The 17,369-nt window shown below is 48.1% G+C and overlaps 1 protein-coding gene across 16 annotated transcripts in view; it reads left to right on the plus strand.

Annotated features, from left to right (window-relative positions):
- Positions 1-17,369, plus strand: part of EIF4G3 (eukaryotic translation initiation factor 4 gamma 3) — a 151,215-nt gene that overhangs the window by 75,978 nt on the left and 57,868 nt on the right. For 9 of the 16 annotated variants that reach the window (XR_009745775.1, XM_061466566.1, XM_061466567.1 and 6 more), the window contains 6 exons: positions 1,490-1,522; positions 9,286-9,306; positions 10,100-10,279; positions 10,822-10,936; positions 14,314-14,414; positions 16,894-17,016. Coding sequence is in view for 15 of the 16 variants with exons in the window: in XM_061466566.1 (XP_061322550.1) it covers positions 1,490-1,522; positions 9,286-9,306; positions 10,100-10,279; positions 10,822-10,936; positions 14,314-14,414; positions 16,894-17,016 (573 nt within the window). In the remaining variant the exon portion in view is untranslated. The remainder of the gene's footprint in view (positions 1-1,489; positions 1,523-9,285; positions 9,307-10,099; positions 10,280-10,821; positions 10,937-14,313; positions 14,415-16,893; positions 17,017-17,369) is intronic. The other 7 variants (XM_061466572.1, XM_061466573.1, XM_061466579.1 and 4 more) reach the window with 3 other exon arrangements.

Here is a 17,369-nt window from a genome sequence, read left to right on the forward strand (position 1 = left end):
TAAACTCTTGTATAGGCACACAACTCTTATATAGACACCCATATAAGCACAGAGTATGTCTGTAGAAACTCTAATTTGCGAAGGTTTTCATGACTTTGCACTCAAATGTCACCATGAGGTGAAGGCAGAAGGAATATATAAACACCAGTGTTAGCAGACTAGTTCTTGGAAGTCTTAAATGTAGGCAATTAAAGTGGTTGTAAAGGAGAAAATCAGCCGGACCGCTGAATATTTATACTTCGCTTCTCGTGTTTGATGGCATTAAAATAGCTGGAGGTAGGGCTGCAAGGGAGCCACTGTGTCTTACTGAAAAACCCCCCTATTAAGACAACCAGTAATTAGTAGCCAGCTTTGATCCCTCTTCTCAGGCAGAGAGTGAAGCATGAGGAGCCCCTGTAGCAGGAATGAGCAGAGGTGGACTGTACCTTGTGCCTCAGCACGTGCATTAAGTTACTAAACCATCACCACTGGTGATGGGTAGAGGCTGTGGTGGGTAAAAAGCCACTGTGGGATCTCCTTTCATTTGCTCCATTTAATTACTGGAGCTATTATCAATAGATTTCTCTGCTTTCATCACGGAGTTCTGCTCATTACACTGAGAATGAGGGGTTTAAATACCTAACTCAGCTTCTCTAAGAGCATCCCTTGTCATCTTTCTTTATATTTTCCATTTCTTGCATTCATTTTTATTTCTAACACTCAGTTACTTATTGGGAAATGCTTTTAATGTTTACCAAGCATGTGAAAGCCTGATTCCTTTCCTCCATGGGTAGCCCAAGAGGGTGGGAAATGGTTTAGTGAGCTTAGGGCTGGGCACCAGGACCTCGTGTTCTCCATCCGAGCTCTCTACCCACTGATGCCTTCAGCTCCCTGGGGACACCATGAGTTAACCTGTCTTCAGTTTCAGATGGGGGTGACCGTTCCAACTCGTTAAGGAGGGTTAGATTGTGAAGTTAAAAATAAAAGGCTGGAAACAAATGGCACTGTGTGTTTGCATCTTTGCCTTGCAGGGACCTCCCCACGCTTGGCAGGACAATATAGCAGTGCCTACCTGGCTCTTTACTCCTCTCCAGCCATGAGTTTCCATCCTCCGCTCCCACCAAACGTTTGGAACAGCTCTGAGTCCAGCTGCTTTAACCATTTACCTCCACCTTTGAAACAGCTTGGTTTAAGTTGGGGTTTGGCTTTATTTTGTTCCCCAGGCAGGATAAGGAATGCCTGTGTTCATCCCCTGAGCGCCTTTCCAGCAACCAGCAGCTTGGGCTGTTAATCTCCCATCTCGAGCAGCGTGCTCCCCCCAGCCACCCGTTGTATCTCAGTCCCTGTCTGTCACTGTCCTGCAGCAAAGCTTTTGACTGTTGTGTGGTGGTTGTTATTTTTTCCCTTGTGGGTTTATTTTTTGCATAGAGTGTGACATTTTGGTTTCGTTGTGGTGTTTCTGACTCTTTGTGCCTTTCCTTTTGTGTTTGTTTCTCCCGCCTTTCCTCAGTTTGCAGCGGGGCCTCGACCTGCCCATCACCAGGTACAGTACCTGCCCCTTCGTTCTCAACCTAAACTAATTGCTGGGGGAGGAGGGTGGTTGGAGGAGGTTCACCCACTAACCCAGAGCGAAGGCTCGCTTCGGCAACTGGCCCCTAGCACATACTAGCACATCCATAACCCTGCTAACAAGCTGCTTGCAACTCTCAGTAACACTTCTGATTCTGTTGGTGTCACTGCACTCTTTAACCACCCCACTTAACGCTGTTGCCATAGGAAAGGAGAACCTGGAGAGATCTTGTCCAGGTACTGGTGAGATTCGCTTGCCTTGGTCAAGTCAAGATGGTCTAGAAGTCAAGACAGTCTAGAAACCTTGCCAGCTGCTTCCCAAAGTAGGTGCTGCTGAAGTTGCCTGAGCTGAAGATGTTAACCAGGACTTGGAATTCACATCCCAGAGAAAATCCTGCTTTTCAAACTCGGAGCAGCAAGGCAGATGGCTTCCCAGTCCATGCCTTTCTTGTGCAATACCCCTGGTGATCTGTTACCATTATGTTGCTTAATGTTGGTTTTACTTACCCTGTGAAAGCCAACATTTAGGAGTCTTTGTAGTGTTCCCATTGCATGACTTGGACTTCTTAAGGAGCCACTTAATTAAGAAGAGTGAAAATGAGGAATAGCTCATGAAACTCATGGGCAGCACTGAGTAGGGTGGCAGAGATACCCAGAGGACTCCTCACCATCAGGACAGTGCACAGGTCCCTTCTGTCCTGCCCAGGGTGTCCAAAGCTGTCTTTTCTATCAACTCCTAGGTTCATCTTTGCAAACCCCTTTTCACCTGGCACTGATTTTGCTGCTGTTTGTAGCTTTTGAGGGGACAGAGGTGGTGCTGAGGGGTGGAGGAGAGGAGAAATGGAGTGAGGAGAGCAGGAAAGCTTTCCCAGGTCTGGTTGTTTCCATGTCACTGCTTCTTGGCTTGGAAGGAACAGGTTGTTCCCACCAAGTTAATAGGGAAATAAAACTCCACTGATGTTGGGGCAGGGGCTTAAGTCACAGAAGGTTTGTTCCAGGAGGATTATTTTGTTCTCACTTTGCTCCTGTTAGTCTGAGCCGTTTAATCCTGTAGAGATGAGCACCTTTGGGGAAGGGCTGTCTCAGGGGAGCAGGTAAGTGTGTTCAGTGGGCACAGACACCCAAAAGAGCTGATTATCTTTGGTCCTTCCACCTCAGAGAGCAGCGTGGAGGCAGGCAGCCTTCCAGAGCAGGACAAAACAAAGGCTTACAAGAGCAGAATGAGGCATTTGCACTTGTTTGCTCCCAGGCAGATGTCATGTGAGAGAGGCAGCGATTCTGTTTGTGCATGGGAGGGATTGCAGTGACAGCAGCGGTGGTGCTGGAATGTTTGCAGGAGACCGGGCAGCGCAGGGCACGCCAGAATTAGAACCTTGTTTAGATACTTTTGTTCTTGACCTTAACTCCAGCTCTGTGTTTACCCTGCCTGTCACTGCGGACGTGTCGCCGTCCAGGAGCTGGTGTGTTCTTGCCTAGGTTGTTAGGAAGGGAAGTGATGGATTCAGTGTGAGGCGTTTCATATTCTCATAGAAGTCACTGAGCTCACTGCCAGCAGATTCTGGACCACGGGGCTGGAGGCAGCACAGCCTTGGAGGAGACTGTGCCAGCAACTGGTGGCTTTCCTGGTTTGCCTCTACCACGGGTCTGTTGTAACTTGATTTCAGACTTTCCTCTGAACCCAGTTAGGACCCTGCCTGCAGGTTAGAGCTTGTCATTACCGAGTGTTTTCCCACTTCTATCTCTGCGTGTTTAACTGTGCTGCAGACTCTGGTACATGTGAAGTCTGCTTGTAATTATCTGAGGGAAGCTGTCGCCATCAGCAAACCATTGCAGGCTTTATTCCCAGCTCACGCTGTCATGTGCTGGCTCAGGGCAGGCCCAGAGAAACCTGGGCTGGAGATGAGCTGTTTCTTTCTCCTCATCCAAAGCTCTCTGCCCATGGTGTGAGGATGGCCACCGACCCACTTCACCCCAAACCCAATGCTTAGAAGATGCTTGAGACCAACAGTACTAATTCTCCCATGGGAAGCCTTTAACATAAGCAGTTGGGTTTCGAGACAGACATTTTGTAACCTAAATAATACTAAATGAGTTAATCAAGCATCGTGCCATGAATATTCCTTGCATCAACATACCGTGCTCTTCCAAAAAGCAGCAGCAAGATGAGGTTTGCAATGATTCCTGCATCAGTCCCAGTGTGATTGTGTTAACATGTGCCTTGTATTGATTCTGGGTCTTTTTCAGTCAAATAATGGATTGTTCTTTAACAGTATTTCCTGTATTATTAGACTCACATTAGTGTGATTTAAGCACCTGATGTTGACTGGCAACTTTATAAGTGATTTTCTTCTGGATGGGGATGCCTGCCCTGCTGGCTGATGGCCAGGTGATGCTGTAGAGAGTGTTATCAAATTCTGTGTAAGAGAAAACGGGAGAACATTCAGGATGCTACACTGCGAGTGACTGGAGGCAAATGTAAATAGCTGCAGTGGTCCTGATAAAATGTGTATCAGTAACCCTTGATTCCAGTACCATGGCTGCCTGGGAAACCCCTGCAGTGTCTCATTTTGTAAGAGAAAGAAAAAGAGCTGAACAGACTGTTCTGTGGTGGTATTTTGTCATCGTCTGAACCTCCTGGAGCTCAGCAAGGCCGAGTGCAAGGTCCTGCACGGAAGTCCTGCAATCCCCAGCACAGACACAGGCTGGGTGGGGAAGGGATGGAGCAGCCCTGAGGATAAAGACATGGGGGTGTTGGTGAGTGAGAAGCTCCCCATGACCCGGCTTCAGTGTGGAGCTGCTGGAGCGAGGCCAGAGGAGGCCATGGAGATGCTGCAAGGGCTGGAGCAGCTCTGCTCTGGAGCCAGGCTGAGAGAGCTGGGCTGGGGCAGCCTGGAGAAGAGAAGGCTCCTGAAGGGGAGACCTGAGAGCAGCTCCAGTGCCTGAAGGGGCTGCAGGAAAGCTGGAGAGGGGCTTGGGACAAGGGATGTAGGGACAGGCCAAGGGGAATGGCTTTAACCTGCCAGAGGGGAGACTGAGATGAGCTCTTAGGCAGAAGCTCTTCCCTGTGAGGGTGCTGAGGCGCTGGCCCAGGGTGCCCAGAGAAGCTGTGGCTGCCCCATCCCTGGCAGTGTTCAAGGCCAGGTTGGACACAGGGGCTTGGAGCAAGCTGCTCTAGTGGAAGGGGTCCCTGCCCGTGGCAGGGGTTGGAGCTGGATGAGCTTTAAGGTCCCTTCCAACCCAAACCAGGCTGGGATCCTATGATTTTGAAATACACTGTCAGCTGGAGGTTTGCTCAGAATCGTAGCAAATGCAGCTATGACCCTGCTTAGATTGTTTCTGCATTTCCCTCTTTGTGCATGCAGCATCCCTGTTTCTTCTTCTCTCTGTGTAAGGATCTTCAATCTCTTTGTTGCTCCTGATCCTCATGAAACACAATTGAAAATAGCAGTTTCCTTCTAATCTAAAGTCCAGAATGTAGAATAACCCTTAATTTGAGAAGGACTTCAGGAGCATCTGGCTTATTTTAAAATGGATGCTCAGAAGAGGCCAGTGTAATTAGAAACAGAAATAAGAAGAAGTATGAACTGAAATGTCATAGTTCCCTTTCTGACTTGTAATTGTATTTGAGATCAGTTTGCTGGGTATGGCAGACAAAGTTAGTTTGAGGTTGCTGGTGTAGTTTGTTCCAGTTTTAGCTTGGGGTTACTCCAGTTCTTTTGGGTACAGCTTATACAACAGAAAGCTGGGCTGGGCCGTGTGCTGTTGTTATAAAGCCTTGTGATTTGGAGAGGTCAGGAATCCACTCCCTGAGCTGACTCAAGACCGACCATTTGGAAGCTTTGGGCAGTATCTCAGGTTAGAAAGAGGGTAGAAACGGCTGCCATGGTCATGTCTCTCTTCATCCATGAGCCTGTACTGGAGCTGCCAGTTCTGAATCCCACAGATGACACAAAAAGGGTTTTTTTCACCCAGTTTTATCATTTAGCAGATAGTAAAACTGGGAAAGCCGGAAGGGGGTGAGGGAAGAGTCATGTGCTGGTTACTGATGGCCATCGGGGAAGGAAAACTTGGACCTGGGGGGTTCCTTCTGCAGCTCCTCAGCTGAGCCCTGGTCCCTGTGTTGAAGTTTGAAGGATCAAATATAACGTGCCAGTGCTGGTCTGTAAGTAGTAGACGTGGTTCCTGCTGTATCACCTGTGCAGATACCTCAGGGTCAGGTTATCCCACCAGGAAAGCTGGAGGGATAAAAAGACTCAAACTTAATCACAGGCTTGTCCCAGGGTAGGAGCAGCTTAATTGAAGCAGAGGTTTTTGATTTGATTTGATAGCACTGATGACAACTTGTTGAACTTTCCCTTTGGTCCCTTTCTCTGCTGCCTTCTGCAGGGCTCTGTGGACCCATGGCAGCTGCCAGCCTTGATCTGTGCCTGCACACATTGTGTTAGATGGACTAAGCTTAGCATAGGCTGGGTTTTAGTGCTCTTCCCACAAGTTTATTTCCCAGGGAAGCTTTCAGAGCACATGGGGAGCTGCTCCACAGACATTGCACTGGAAGAAACAGCTTAGACATACAGTGTAAAGAGAAAATCGATTGAAATGCATCGGTGGTTCAGCAGGAGGAGGTTGTGCCCTTTGCTCATTGATTTTTCTGGAGGACAGCCTCTTGTCTGGCTGGTCCTCAACAGGCTTTTGACACAGGGGCATGTGGGAGGAAAATCAAGCAGGAGAAGATGATGGTTAATAAAAGGATATCGGAGTGTTTATATGTAAGGGGTGACTAAGAGGTAAATGGCAGGGTAGTGCTGAGAGGGGTGGGCAGGAGGTGGGTAGTGGATACCTAAAGGAGCTATGAGAAACCTGGAGAGGGGCTTTGGACAAGAGCCTGTAGGGACAGGCCAAGGGGAATGGCTTTAACCTGCCAGAGGGGAGACTGAGATGAGCTCTTAGGCAGAAGCTCTTCCCTGGGAGGGTGCTGAGGCACTGGCACAGGGTGCCCAGAGAAGCTGTGGCTGCCCCATCCCTGGCAGTGTTCAAGGCCAGGTTGGACACAGGGGCTTGGAGCAAGCTGCTCTAGTGGAAGGGGTCCCTGCCCATGGCAGGGGTTGGAGCTGGATGAGCTTTAAGGTCCCTTCCAACCCAATCCAGGCTGGGATTCTGTGGTGAGAGCTTAGTAAATGAGGAGGCTGAAAGAGTTGAGCTTGAGGCAGCTGATACAAGCAAAGTCTGAGAAGGGTTTCCTTGTGCTCTTCTGTAAGTGTATGAAGGGGGTAATGCTCAGAAGGGAGACATTAAAGACCATATTACTGACTCCATGATGACCCAAGAAATTCCTCTGTAACTGAGTTGGAAAGGTAAGGGATGGCACCGTGACCTGAGGACCATGGCTCAGGTCCGCACTGGTTGCTGCATGGCTGTGTAGCCAGTTTGACCATCATTAGACACAGCAGGACTTTTTGCAGGAGGTAGTCGAGGAAGGGTGGATGAAACCTATCAGAAGCCTTGCTGAAGCCCAGGAGTCCTTCTTCAGGTCCTGGGTAGGTTCTGTGTGTGCTCCACTCCCAAATCCTGCACATTTTAGAAGAAAAAGAGACAAAGTAGATCTGATTTTAATCTCCCAGTGTTCTCCTATGGGACATGGAGTGTTACTGGAGAACACTGCCTGTGCAGGCATGTGTTTGACCTCACACAACCAAGTGTTCAGCAAACCAGGTCAGAATAGTGAAGCATTTCTAAGAATGAATGTTGCTAGCTGAGCCTTGGAGGGACAGGGGCAAGGACAGGGCAGAAACCAGTTTGCCAGCCAGCTGATACTTGTTTGGAACAGTAAAACGGGATGTGCAGTGCTCTGATGGTACCTGATTTTCTTGTGAAGTTTAGTGGAGAAGCTACAGCTGATTCAGACTTTGCTAAGAGATCTCTGGTTGGCTCTTCCAGAAGCATCTGGTGCTCTTGTTTTGGAATGATGGATCTGCCATTCTTCCTGCTGTGTCTGTCTTCCTCATAGTAATGGAGTTCTCCTCCTTCTTTCTCCATCTCCACCTCTGCAATGGTGTGGGCTGTGCAGAGTGGTTTTGAGAGGTTGGAGGGTTTAAAATGACTTTCCTCATCGGAGGTGCTACTTCTGGTGTGGAACCACTACCATGGGGTGGTTGATGCTTAATGGAGGAGTGAGCCTATGCCACACTCCACCCGTGTCAGTGCACAGAGGTGCTGTCCTATGGCAGGAGAGAGCTGGCTTGTGTTCCTGAAACGGAGTTTCTTCAGTGTGCTGCCCCACCAGGGAACATCTGGAGGCTCTCCATGAGCAGGAGTTGCTGTTGCTGTAAGTTTTTCTCCGATGGTTTTGGTGCTGTTGGTGGCAGGTTTTGTAGGTGCAGCAGGGACCTGAGGAGCAGAGCTCACATCTGGAGCTCACACTGGTGCAGGACTCCCCTCTCTTGCAGTGGAGCTTTTCTGTGCTGCCCTGTGGACGCTGTTAACTGTCAGCAGAGGCAGGTCCCACTTCAGCCTCCAGCCCATTTTGCTCTGCGTGAATACGGAATCGTGGTTGGCTGTTGACTTTTCCAGCCCCACTCTGGGACACTTCTGGTGTAACAGGTTAGGAACAGTCATTATTCAGAAAGAAGAAAGGATTTTGCTCTTTCTGATGCCTTTGGATAACGAAATACTGCAGACTCTGGTTGTTCTCCCCATAAATTCAGCATATGCCCTTGGTTCCTGCGACACTCCTGTGGTTCCCCACATCTAGACAGCCACAGTTTTTGTTAATGCAGCACTATGGCAGTGTGTTGCTCTTCTGCTTTCCTTTCTGCACCCTCCCAACTAAGCTTTTCTCCCCAAACAGTTGCCTTCTGGTTCAGGTCACACTTGGAGTGTGCTGGGGACAATTCTTCATCCAGTTGAACAGGGCTGGACGTAAAAGCATCTGGATTTGTGAGATAGAGTCATCCCTGGTTTTCCTGGAGGCATCATTTGCTATGGGCAATAACTTGGGTATCAAAGTCGTCAGCAGCACCAGAATGGCCACGCTGAGCTCCTTGTCATGTCAAGTATAGAGGCATCACAGCTTCCTTCTGCCCTCCCCTGCTCTTCCCAAATGCCGATGCAGATCAGGACAGCTCATTCCTTCATTCCTTCCTCTTTTCTACTCCCCACTCATGATGCTCACAGACTTACTCCCATCAATGCACTTCATCACTCAGCAGTCTCAGTGTGGCGTGTGATGACCTAATCATGATTATTTTGCTTAACACTTAAATACTTGGCATTTCTTATCCTTCCAGTCTTGGTGTGGAAATGGAGACCAAACCCAAGATGTGAGCAAGGGTTTCTGCTTCATCTGCTGTCTCTGTAGCACTGAAAGAGACCAGAAAGGAAAACCTTTGCTGTTTAGGAACAGAGTACCACTAGCGTCTCTCTGTAGCATCACATTTTGTGCAGTTTACCATGGTTTGGTTGGGTTTTTTCTTTTTTTCTTTAAATTTGTATACTTCCATATTAAACTATTCCAGCAGTTTCTGACCCCTCCATTGGGATTCAGGTAGAAGAGTCCTTGATGCCAGTTCAGTGTCTTTTTCGTGGTGTTCCTCTAAGAAGTTAGTCAAGGCAGGGTAGCAAAGTGAATGGAATTGTGTGCAACTAGGGTGCATGTTATATCCTATTCCTTCCTACTGATCTGTAAGCTGTTCCATTGGCTTTCTTTCTGTTTCCTGCTGCTTTCTTGCTTCGTTCTTGAAGGGAGGATTCAGACCTATACAGGTAATTTTAACTCCTGGTTCTGCATGGCATAAGTGTCTCTATCACTTGTATCATTACTCCGTTAGTGAATGCGTTGATGTCTGATGCATATCTTACCAAAACCTGAGTTTCAAGATTGCAAAGACTCCAGAGCAAGGTCTTCCAGTGCCATGAATGCTCCATCCCAGGGATACCGATGCCTTTTCCCAGCGCGTAAGGCTTGAGGATGGAGCGTGTTCCAGGGGCTTGCTTGGTTTCCTGGACCTGGTCCATCTGCGTGGGGCATCACTTCATGCACACGTGGTAGAAGAGTTTGGTACCACCCTGGAAAGAGGTTGCCACCTTTCTGAAAACAGAGGGCAAGACAAGTCATCTGCTTCAGTTTGTGTAAAGGGGAGGCATGAGGCACCTCTGGCCTTGCTAAAATCTGGCTTTATAACTGTTCTGGAGCTCTCTTGGAATATTCATTCCCAAGCACGTTTAGAAAGGTGTTTTTTGGCAGCCAACCCACCTTACCAAAACTCTGTGTGACAAAAGTCAGTTCCTTAACGTTCGCGCTGGAAGTTGAGCTGTGTAATCCAGCAGCTACAAACTCATCACTCTTGGAGTTTAAAGGTTCTTACCTTTCTTCTGCATGTCAGTGGAAGGCTGGAGCGTGAGCTGGCCCTGTACAGTGAAGCAGAAATTGTCCTGCAGTTTTCTGAAGGTGTGGCAACCCTTTGGAAGTAGTATGAGGATTCTAATGTCATAATGGTATTTCCAGTTGTTGCCCAGAAGGCCTGACCAGTGCTTTCCTTTCTCTCCCCTGCCCTAGTTTTTCCAGAGGCCTCAGATCCAGCCTCCAAGAGCCACCATCCAGAACAGCAGCCCTTCCATCCGTCCTGGTGCGCAGACCCCCACGGCGGTGTATCAAACCAACCAGCACATCATGATGGTTAATCACCTGCCAATGCCCTACCCGATGCCTCAGGGCCCCCAGTACTGTATACCACAGGTAACAGACCCCTTATCCCAGCACCTAAAGGACTGCAGAGCAACGCTGGCTCCATCTGGATCTTCTCAAGGCTTGGTGCAGAGTTAGGGGGTGTGTGTGAAGTGAAGCTGGTAGATGCATATTTAGCCTCTGTCCTTCTGTGTGAAGTATTTGTTGTTGTGTGTGTGGAGGCAGGAAGAATAAATTACTCCTCTAGGTTTTGAGGTCCCCCTCAAAACCAGTGTGAAACTGAGCTCCTGGAGAATGTTCAGTGCTATAAATGTGTCTGAATCGACTTCGTAGATCTGCAGCTATGAAACCCTGGGCCTCATAAAAACACACCAGTGCTGAAATCAGGATTTACTACTTCAGCTCTTGAGTCCTTGTCTGTTGATGACACAGCTTTAGCTCTCTCCTATTCTTCTGACAGTAACTCAATCTGTAATTAATCAGTTTGCTAATCAGATCCCTGTTGATTCAGGGGCTTGATTACAGGTTCTGTGTGCAACAGGATGAAGTTGCCCAACTCCATGTAAACTAATGGCTGTTTTTTCTCCTCCTAGTATCGTCACAGTGGCCCTCCGTATGTCGGGCCCCCGCAGCAGTATCCCGTTCAGCCACCAGGACCAGGACCCTTTTATCCAGGACCAGGTCCTGGAGAATTCCCCAATGCCTACGGTAAGTTCTGCTTGGAGAATTCTCCTCAGGTATTTTGCTGTTGTCAAGCTGAAGATTTAAAACAGCAAAATGGATTAGCATGTGTTTGAACTTCAGGTAGCTGCTCAGTTGGGTTTGTGTCACAGCCCTTATTATTCAATCCTAAAAATGCACAATAACAGAGTATTGTTTGTAGGAGCACTTGAGGATAGGCTCCAGCTCACAGAGCTACCTGTAATCACACATGAACAAGAATGGGGGCTACTTGTTATTCCCTGCTGAAGCATTATTATTTATTAAGGTATTGTGAATACAATGGGCAGCTCTGGTTTCCATTGATCCATGCCCTGAACATGCTCACAGCAGTTGGGAGCTCTCTCTTGGGAGACTGCCTGACATCATGTGTGTGCTGTGGTTGGTTGACACACAATGGTCAGTAGGTTTGATTGACTCACCCATGTATTGAGCTTCAAAGCTGCACCTAAATATCCCAAGGCTGCATCTCACTGGTCCTTGACTCCTCCGGGAGCTCACAACCCCCTCTCATTTGGGTCCCAGTTTGCAGACCCTGTGTAGCAGTGGGGGACTGTCCTTCAGTGCCCTGTGACAACTCTTCTCTTGGCAATCCTCTTTTACATTCAAGTCCTTTCATAGTAATTTCCAGTGTGTTGCCAGGTACAATATATATCATATTTATATCACAATCCCCGTAAGGTTTTCAGTGGCATCTGTATTTTGGTATTTAAATCAGCTCCTGCAAGCTAGAGTTGAATGAGATGCAGAATCAGATATCCTGCAGTCAAGTTTGTCACTTCTTTATTTACCTTCGTTTGCTCATTTATGGGAACATTTGGAAAAGCCAGCAGGATGATTCTAGTCATCACCCTGTTGTAATGTTTTGTGGGGGCTTTTTAAGGTTTTTCACCTCTCAATATCAAATTGGAGGTATTTCGTTCAGTCTGATTGCTACCTGCCCACGCACGGCCTGTAGTCTGTTGGGGGCAGAGATTTTATCAGCTTCCCATGCAGCTTCAGGCTTTAGCTGTTGGTATGTTGGAGCCTAAGAAGTGAATGATCACCTTCCAGGCTGAACAGTGACAACCTCTTATTGCTGGCAGAATTGCCTGTTTGCTCTTCACAAATCCACATTCCTTTTAAAGGGGAGAAAAGCCTCAGCTGCTTCTCTACTTGTCATCTTTTCCCCTCCCTTCTTTCAATCCACAAAAGAGGAAATTGCCTGGTATTCCTCGTTTTTCCTGCCATTACAGGTCTGCTCTCTTGCTTTCTGCTTGCTTAGTGCCATTTGTCTGTCCTCACTCCTGTAATGAGGAGAAAGTTCCCTTCTGATCCCTTTCCACTCCTGAAGGCGCCTGGTTTCTTGCACAGAGACTGTCACCTTTCAGTCCCAGCTTGATTTTAGATTGCTGCATCTGCAGAGTGTCAGTGGGTGAAGCTGGAGCCCTCCACTGTGCCAAGAGTTTTCCAGGCAGAGCAGGGTTAGCCAAGGAAGTGGATGACTGCAGGTTTGCCTGTGCTCATCCACCTTTCCCTCTCGTTGCATCCTTTCTATTTATATAGGGACTGGCAGTGTCTCACCAGGAACTGCTCTGAGAGACAAGGAAATCTACGACACAGGCATGGATAATGCTGCTGGCAGTGGCCTTGCCTGTAAACCTCAGGACTTCGTAGCCAATGTGGCTGCTAGATGTGAAATCACTGCAGTTTGGCAGGCTGAAAAGAAGGGGGAAGGGAAAGTACTGCAGAAGACAAAACTTAGGGCGATGGGCAGTGCATCCTCTGTAATTGTCTCAGTTTTGCAGTGTGTCATCATTTGGTATCAGTGAGTTTCTGTGCTGCATTGGGAAAGATCTTGACATGATGAATGGAAAGGAAGGAGAATGAAACTCGGGTTCTGCTGAACTGGGAACAAAACAGGAACAAAAACCAAAGCACAGAGAACAGAGATGCACTGAAAATTGCACTTTGTTGCACTTGGTCTGCTGCCACAGGAGCTGTATTTCTTCCCACAAGTTACTCTTGCTTTTTGGGATTCCTTCCTTGAGTTCCTTCTGTGGCTCAGTCTGAGGCAGGAATCACCTCGCAGGCTGTCTGATTAGATCTGGTTTCTAGGAAACTGGAAATCAAGATGATGAACACATCCCCAGGCTCCCAGGCTTGCTCCTGTTATCCAGGCTCATGCTGTTCACCTGGCCAGCTTGGCCAAAGCGGCACTTGGAAGAGTTTGAGGCTTCATCGCTGTTCTTAAGGAGAGAGGGAGGAGGGTTCTTGCTTCCCAAGCTGTAGGGACTCTTTCAAGCCCGGGTTGGACGGGGCTTGGAGCACGCTGCTCTAGTGGAAGGTGTCCCTGCCCATGGTGGGGGGTTGGAACTGGATGGGCTTGAAGGTCCCTTTAACCCAAACCAGTCTGTGAGTCTATGGCAGAGACGTTTGTGCCCTGAGGCCAGATCTGAAGTCACTGAAGTTCACAATAAGAAGTTTATTGAATCATTTAGGCCACCTTAACTGCAGCATCCAGGATGGAATTTGGCCGGCTGAGCTTTCCACAGCCCTGAGCCAGTGCCAGGCAATGCTCTCTGCTACTTGCCCACTGTCTCAGCAGAGAAATGTTCTCCCTCTGAGCATGCCAACAGGAGCCTGCTCTGAGCTTTTGCTTCCCAGTTGCCAGTTTAAGGAATTGCAGCCTTTGAAACTGCAGATCAGGTTGTGCTGGGCTGCCTTCGTTCACTATCTTGGATTTCACCATTTACTTGCGGTAGCAATAACCTCCTGTTCAGACTACAGACACACAACTCGTTCCCATTTAAAGGTTGGTTCAGTTGGAGGATGAGTGAGATAGCTCCAGACACAAATGCAGACAGGCAGGCCTGTGGCATTCATGCCTGGAAGGAAGGAAACCCAGTGCCATCTCCCGTGTTCCCCTGATGTCTGATCTGCAGGCAGAAGACTGCTCTACAAGGCCACCTTTATATCTGGCGTGGTTTTAAAGCACTTGGTCATTCTGAGCCAGTCTTATTGCAGACAGAAAAACCTCATGAAACTACATTGGGTATCATGAATGTAATCATCAACGTGGTGTAATTCCACAGTAAACCTGCTCGTGCTCTTTCTGTGTGCAACATGAGGAGAACATTGCTTGTGATGACATTTGTGTTCATGGAGATAAAAAATGAAATAGGGACTTCATCAGTGTCATGATGGAGCAACAGCTTCTGGTTTAGTGGCAGTGGGGAAGAGCAAAACACGGGCCAGGTGGAGGCTTGTAGCTGTGGGGTTTGAAGGGAAGGAGGAGCACATGGGTCTGGTTTACATCATGCACTTGGTTTAGTTTCATTAATAGACTTTTTCCCTCTTGTTTCTGTCGTTCTCTCCTCTCCCAGGAACACCTTTCTACCCAAGTCAGCCAGTGTATCAGTCAGCACCCATCATAGTGCCTACACAGCAGCAGCAGCCTCCACCAGCTAAAAGAGAGAAAAAAACGGTGAGTGGTGGTCATGGATTGGCACATCCCACCCGAGGTCTGTCCTGGTTGTAAGCTTGAAGGAAGTTAATGACGATCTTAAGCTTAAAGCTGAGCTTTAGCATCACAGAGAGACCAAGTTTCACAGCTGAAGTGTTAAACACTGCACAGTGCTGCAAGGGTCTGATTTTCACGGGGGGATTTTCTGCTCTGGGTTTGTGACATCTCAGCCAGACAAAAAGGAAGAGGTTTTTGGTGGTTTTGCAGTGAACATAAATGAAAACCAGTGTTAGGTGCCCAGACCTGGTCCCTCAGCTGCCTGTGCTGCTGCTTCGAGCTGTACCAGTGAACAGACCCGGATCAGTTTGGGAGAGTGTTGGGAGTTGGTTGGAACTGACTAAAAAGAAATAGGTTTTGCCTTGGAAAAGGCAGAAACCCAGCAAGCTGTGGACATATGGGCAGGCTTGAAAGAACCTGAACACGTGAAAGTGGTGAGGGGTTTGGAGGCCACACTTCCTCACTTCCCAGTTCACTGGGGAGAGTTTGAGAGGGGCAGATTATTGGATTGTCACTGGATTATTACTGCAGGTAGACGGTGGAAGGGAATAGTAAAGGCACACTGAGAGAATGGAGTGTTTAAACAGAAAGAGTCCAGGGTGGTCTTAAACTTGTGGATGGATCTTTTCTATGCAGTTGAAAAGGGAATTGCTTTACATCACTGCGTGTTTTGGAGTGGTTTGAAAGCCCTCAAACAACTGTTTCCAAAGGGAGGAGTGGGGGGAAGGGACTTGTATGTGTCTCAAAATGCAGGATATTTGTGAGTTTTGAAGATGGTCTGAGATGACGTTTGAGTTGGGAAACTGGAAGAGCTGAGCAGTGTGTTCGCTGGGCTTGTGAGAATGGCTTTTCTTGTAGCTGCTGTCAGCAAAGGGTGAGGCAGCTCTTGCCACCTCCTCGCTAGGCCTGAGGAGTTTCTTCCCAGCATCCAGAGCACAGCATGGCCACATCGTTGATGCTGTTTGAAATGCAGAGACATTCAGCTGTGGTTAAGGCAGCTTCATGCCATGGAAGCCAAGTTCTCCGAAGCGGAAAGGCAAAAGGTTTTTTAAATGCCTGAGCTGTTTGGCTCTGAGTGCTCTGTTCCAGTTTCCTAATCGGGGTTGGGACTGAAGAAATGAGAGACATTAAAGAAAAACTAAACGTATGTACATACACGTGCCCTTATGCACCATTAAGTGAGCATTCAAGTCCTACAAACCATGAAGCAGGGAATGTTTCCGTGCCGTTAACTAGTCACTGGGAGGAGGAGAGGGCAGGGATTCGGGCCAGCTCCTGAGTCCTTGTGCTGTGGTTAACGAAAGGTTTTAGCAGCAAAACTCCATCAAAACTAAGAGAGGAGCACATCTTGCCAGCATCCCGAGCACCATGTGTGTATTTATGGTAAATCAAAGAGCCGAGAAGAATCACACAGCACTGAAGTGGGTAAATCACAAAGCCCTTCTGCAGCTCCTGACTTTGTATGGTGCTGATTAAAGCCTGGGGCTTTCCAGGGAGCCCCCTGCCCTCAGAAGGATTGTGTCTTTTGGTTGTGCGTCGTGCTCAGCATGATGGGGACTTCAGCACCAGTTTCAATAGAGTTAAACCAGGCGCTTCTGAAGGGGGACAAACAGCAGCACTGTCTTCAGGCTTGTGAAAACCTTTAACTCCTGTATTGAAGATTAAAAGCTCTGTTTCAGATTGACCCAGGCAGCGTGACTGTTCCTGTGTTCAGTGACTCAAATCGGCTCAAGTGTCAGTTGAGGATTCAAACGAGTGTGCTCTTGAGTGGTTTATTTTGGAGGATGTTTTTCCTTTCCCATTTTGGGGCTGTGAAGAGTCTCCAAGCCAGGCTCGTTTCCTAAATGCTGATGAGTTTCATAGGACTCGAGTTTGTTCTTGCGGTTTCCCTTTCCTCCGCTCAGTATTTTTTGGTTGATTCCCTCTCTTCTCTTGGTGTGACTCTTCCCAGCTTGGAAGGGAAAAGCAGGAAGAGCTGATTTGCTTTCCCCCTTCACCAGCAGCTGGCTTGGCAAGGTCACTGGATTCCGTATCAGGGTAAAACAGGGCCTGTTCCGTTTAATTCTTGCACTTTCCCCTGGCTGGCAGATGAGTTCTGTAGCAAAACTGTCTGATAGATTTTCTAAGCTGCAGTAAACTTCTTATCCAGCAGCAGGGACCGTGCTCTGAATTACAGGGTCACACACTGGGTGCAGGTATTTAGACCTAACTGGTGTGGTGTTGTGATTAAATTAGAGATGAAGGGATTAAATTAGATACCAGGCATTTCAAGTTATCAAACCAAACCACATTCCAGCGTTCCTGCAGAGCATCAGCTCAACCCAGAGCAGCTCCTACCGAGTGTAATGGAATTATAGCCTGTCCATGTCTCCTCTCCATAAACCCCAAGGAGAGTGTGTAGTGGGAAGGCTCACTTGAATCCTTGCTCTGTTTAATACTGTAGATCCGAATCCGGGATCCCAACCAGGGAGGCAAAGATATAACAGAAGAAATCATGTCTGGTGGGGGCAGCAGGAACCCAACGCCTCCCATCGTGAGACCCACTTCCACACCGACTCCACCTCAGGTAAGGAAGTGGCCCTGTAACCCTCTCCCAGTGATGTCTGCTTTGCTTTGCTGGTTGTTAGAGCCAAACCCTGTATCTCCCACCCACACCACCCCTCACCTCCAACACCAGGATGGTCCTAAATTGTCAGTGTTCTGCAAGGATTTGTTGTCTCCCCTCCAAGTTTACTCATTTTTACCAGCCTTTAGCTTTGAAAACGTGGAGCTGCAGTGCTGCTGCTTGTTGCCCATCCCTGCTTCTGCATCCACAATAGATTTTAGAGCATGTAAAGACTTCCAGTGTTAAAGGAGAAGTGAGAGATGTGATGCTTCTGTCAGTCTTGTGTACCTGAGGGAAGGCCATCTCATGCATGT

The sequence above is a fragment of the Pezoporus flaviventris genome, unplaced genomic scaffold, assembly GCF_033815535.1.
Source record: "Pezoporus flaviventris isolate CSIRO_AGI_PZ_B2104156 unplaced genomic scaffold, CSIRO_AGI_Pfla_v1 ptg000042l, whole genome shotgun sequence".
Taxonomy (NCBI): domain Eukaryota; kingdom Metazoa; phylum Chordata; class Aves; order Psittaciformes; family Psittacidae; genus Pezoporus; species Pezoporus flaviventris.